Below are 3925 nucleotides of genomic sequence, written 5' to 3'. Positions count from 1 at the left end.
GCAAGAAGAGATATGTCTACTTCTCTCGGCAGAGCCCATCTCGTAGAATATCCCCTTCGTATCTGGAAGGCCGGAAAAGAGTTAGGTTTTAGTTATATTTGAAATAATCACCAATTTACAATGTGCCTTAATTGTCATGGATATCATTTCCATAGAAGTCCTCATCTTTGTGTAATTCCTTATCGCCATAAGTCATCATCTTCATAAAAGTCGTCATCCTTATTAAATTCCTTATCGCCTTAAAAGTCATCCTTATGAAAGTCGTCATCTTTATTAAATTCCTTATCGCCATAAAAGTCATCATCTTCATAAAAGTCGTCATCTTTATTGAAGTCCCCATCTCCAAAAAAGTCGTCATCTTTATTGAAGTCCCCATCTCCAAAAAAGTCGTCATCTTTATTGAAGTCCCCATCTCCAAATAAGTCATCATCTTTATTGAAGTCCCCATCTCCAAAAAAGTCGTCATCTTTATTGAAGTCCCCATCTCCAAAAAAGTCGTCATCTTTATTGAAGTCCCCATCTAAAAAGTCGTCATCTTTATTGAAGTCCCCATCTCCAAAAAAGTCGTCATCTTTATTGAAGTCCCCATCTCCAAAAAAGTCGTCATCTTTATTGAAGTCCCCATCTCCAAAAAAGTCGTCATCTTTATTGAAGTCCCCATCTCCAAAAAAGTCCTCGCCTTTATTAGATTCCTTATCGTCATAAAAGTCCTCATATTTATTAAGGTCCTCATCATTTAAGTCCTCATCTGCATGAAAGTCGTCATCTTCATGAAAGTCGTCATCTTCATTAACGTCTGCATCTTCATAAACGTCTGCATCTTCATTAACGTCTGCATCTTCATAAATGTCTGCATCTTCATTAACGTCTGCATCTTCATAAATGTCTGCATCTTCATTAACGTCTGCATCTTCATAAACGTCTGCATCTTCATTAACGTCTGCATCTTCATAAATGTCTGCATCTTCATTAACGTCTGCATCTTCATAAACGTCTGCATCTTCATTAACGTCTGCATCTTCATAAATGTCTGCATCTTCATTAACGTCTGCATCTTCATAAATGTCTGCATCTTCATTAACGTCTGCATCTTCATAAACGTCTGCATCTTCATTAACGTCTGCATCTTCATAAATGTCTGCATCTTCATTAACGTCTGCATCTTCATAAACGTCTGCATCTTCATTAACGTCTGCATCTTCATAAATGTCTGCATCTTCATTAACGTCTGCATCTTCATAAATGTCTGCATCTTCATTAACGTCTGCATCTTCATAAACGTCTGCATCTTCATTAACGTCTGCATCTTCATAAATGTCTGCATCTTCATTAACGTCTGCATCTTCATAAACGTCTGCATCTTCATTAACGTCTGCATCTTCATAAATGTCTGCATCTTCATTAACGTCTGCATCTTCATAAATGTCTGCATCTTCATTAACGTCTGCATCTTCATAAACGTCTGCATCTTCATTAACGTCTGCATCTTCATAAATGTCTGCATCTTCATTAACGTCTGCATCTTCATTAACGTCTGCATCTTCATAAAAGTCCTCATGTTTATCAAATTCATCATCTCTATAAGATTCTTCTTCGTCGAAATTGCTATCATGATCTTCGAAATCGGTGGATAGTTTTTCCGAATTATGTAGGTCCCGATCATAGTTTGCTCTTGTTTCTTCGTTGACGAGAATACATTTGGCTTCATTGATTACTTCGAACCTCCTCTTGAGCGCATCCCTTAGGAACTGGTGGCATCTTTGGTATTTATCCAGGTGGAATCTCCTTACTAATTCTTCAAAGGCTCGGTTAATTTCCTTCGTATCTGCTGACTGCGTCACTCCTAAAACATCGTAAAATGTTTCATTGTCTCTCTCCCATTCGGCTTCCTCCATATCCTCATGGCATGCATCCCAATCTACGATCTCCCGAACATTCTTGAAATCTTCAATAGCCTCGGGGAAGAGATTTAATTCGAGAAGGCTCTCTGCTCGGAGTTTATATACTTCAGAGCCTTTTATACCCTTATCAATTGCCCAGCAGCAATGGTCACAAATCTTCAGGATATTAGGCGGGTCAAGAAAACCTTCTGCCTTAGCCAAGTAGAAGTGTACAAGGCCCTCTGCCTTGCTATTCGAAACCTTCTGCAAGGCCTTGGTTAGAACTTCAATTGCAGCTTCATATTCATAATTCAAGTAGAAAAAGATTCCATTAATAATTTCATCTTTATATATTGAATCTTCTTGTAATTTCTTCATGGGCAGGCCTTCGTGTGTGAGTAAGACCTTCCTTAGTGGATTTTGTTCGTTTGTCGAAATTTCAGGATTCTGTTTTTTGCTCTCGGTTGTATTAGCTGTTTCTTCTTCTTTTTCTTCTTCTTCTTGGTCTGATCCACTTATTTGTGGATTTTGTCCGTTCGTCCATTCTTCGTTCTTTGTCGTGGTATGTCTTTCTCGTTCTTGTTCTTGGGGCTTCGTATTATTCCCGATACAAGAAGTAGTTTTAGGACTCAAGTCTTGCTGAATGATGCCCTTCCAGTCCTCGCGAACTAGACATTCAATTTGAATACGCCTTACTTCTGCCAGCTCCGTCAAACAATCGGCACGATGCCTTTCCCGCAGAAGTTCCTCTTGCAATTTTTTGCAGCATTCATTCGTTTCTTGCTCTTCCTGCAAACGCTGTTTTTTAAGCCTCTCAAGAGTCTGCTTCAAGCTAGTGATCTCTTTCAAGAGTTCAGACTGTTCTCTCCGCATTGCAGCCACTTCCTCCTGGTATTGTGCTTCATTTTGTAGCTCCTCCTCCCTCTGCATCTTTGACTGGTTCTCCTCTACTAGACGCTTACTCTTCTGTTTGATATTTTCATTTGGTTCATTTTCTCTAATAAGCAATGGAACAAGCCAGGGGAATAAGCAAATGAAATTTTTTATACCATTTTTGAGCCTTTTTTTCATCCTATTGCTTTTTTCTTTCATTTGCTCACTCTCTGCGCTAAATAACTCGAAGATATAATCCGCCATGTCCGAATTGTTGAAACCTTCCGATGGCTGACTTTTGTCGTTCCTCTGTAGTAGGTCTTCTATTTGCATCTTGAGTGTTTCATTTCCTTGGCTCTCCTCTACTAGACGCTTTATCTTTATTTCAATAGTTTCCGTCGGTTCATTAATAAGCAATGGAACGAGCCAGGGGAATAAGCAAATGAAATTTTTTATACCATTTTTGAGCCTTTTTTTCATCCTTTTGCTTTTTTCTTTCATTTGCTCACTCTCTGAGCCAAATAACTCGAAGATATAATCCGCCATGTCCGAATTGTTGAAACCTTCCGATGGCTGACTTTTGTCGTTCCTCTGTTGTAGGTCCTCTATTTGCATCTTGAGTGTTTCATCAGTGTTTTTCAAATTCTTGATTTGTCCCTCAAGGTCATTCACCTTGCTTTTGATAGCTTCATTCGTTGCCAGGTTATCTCGAAGATCATCGTTTTCTTTTTCGATGTCTTCGATCAGTTTCATTGATAACTCCAAGTTTCGTTGTAAAAATTCCTCGCGTTTTTTCCTTTCCATGTTTTCCTCTTCTAGACGCTCAATCGTCTTCTTTATTTCCGCATTCTCTTTGTTTTCCTCTTCTAGACGCTTAATCGTCTTCTTTATTTCCGCATTCTCTTCGTTTTCCTCTTCTAGACGCTTAATCGTCTTCTTTAGTTCCGCATTCTCTTGGTTTTCCTCTTCTAGACGCCTAATCGTCTTCTTCAGTTCCGCATTCTCTTCGTTTTCCTCTTCTAGACGCTTAATCGTCTTTTTTAGTTCCGCATTCTCTTGGTTTTCCTCTTCTAGACGCCTAATCGTCTTCTTCAGTTCCGCATTCTCTTCGTTTTCCTCTTCTAGACGCTTAATCGTCTTTTTTAGTTCCGCATTCTCTTGGTTTTCCTCTT

At 39.0% G+C, this 3925-nt stretch overlaps 1 protein-coding gene across 1 annotated transcript in view; it reads right to left on the bottom strand.

Annotated features, from left to right (window-relative positions):
• Positions 1–239: 239 nt before the first annotated feature.
• LOC137621807 (putative autophagy-related protein 11) overlaps positions 240–3925 on the bottom strand; it is a 12107-nt gene continuing 8421 nt past the window's right edge. Inside the window, exon 3 of the mRNA XM_068352313.1 lies at positions 240–3925. This exon is cut by the window's right edge and continues 321 nt beyond it. Within this exon, the coding sequence (XP_068208414.1) occupies positions 240–3925 (3686 nt within the window).

Source organism: Palaemon carinicauda, chromosome 28 (genome assembly GCF_036898095.1).
Source record: "Palaemon carinicauda isolate YSFRI2023 chromosome 28, ASM3689809v2, whole genome shotgun sequence".
NCBI lineage: Eukaryota > Metazoa > Arthropoda > Malacostraca > Decapoda > Palaemonidae > Palaemon > Palaemon carinicauda.
The sequence above is the reverse complement of the archived record's forward strand: the minus strand, read 5'-3'. Positions and strand labels throughout refer to the sequence as shown.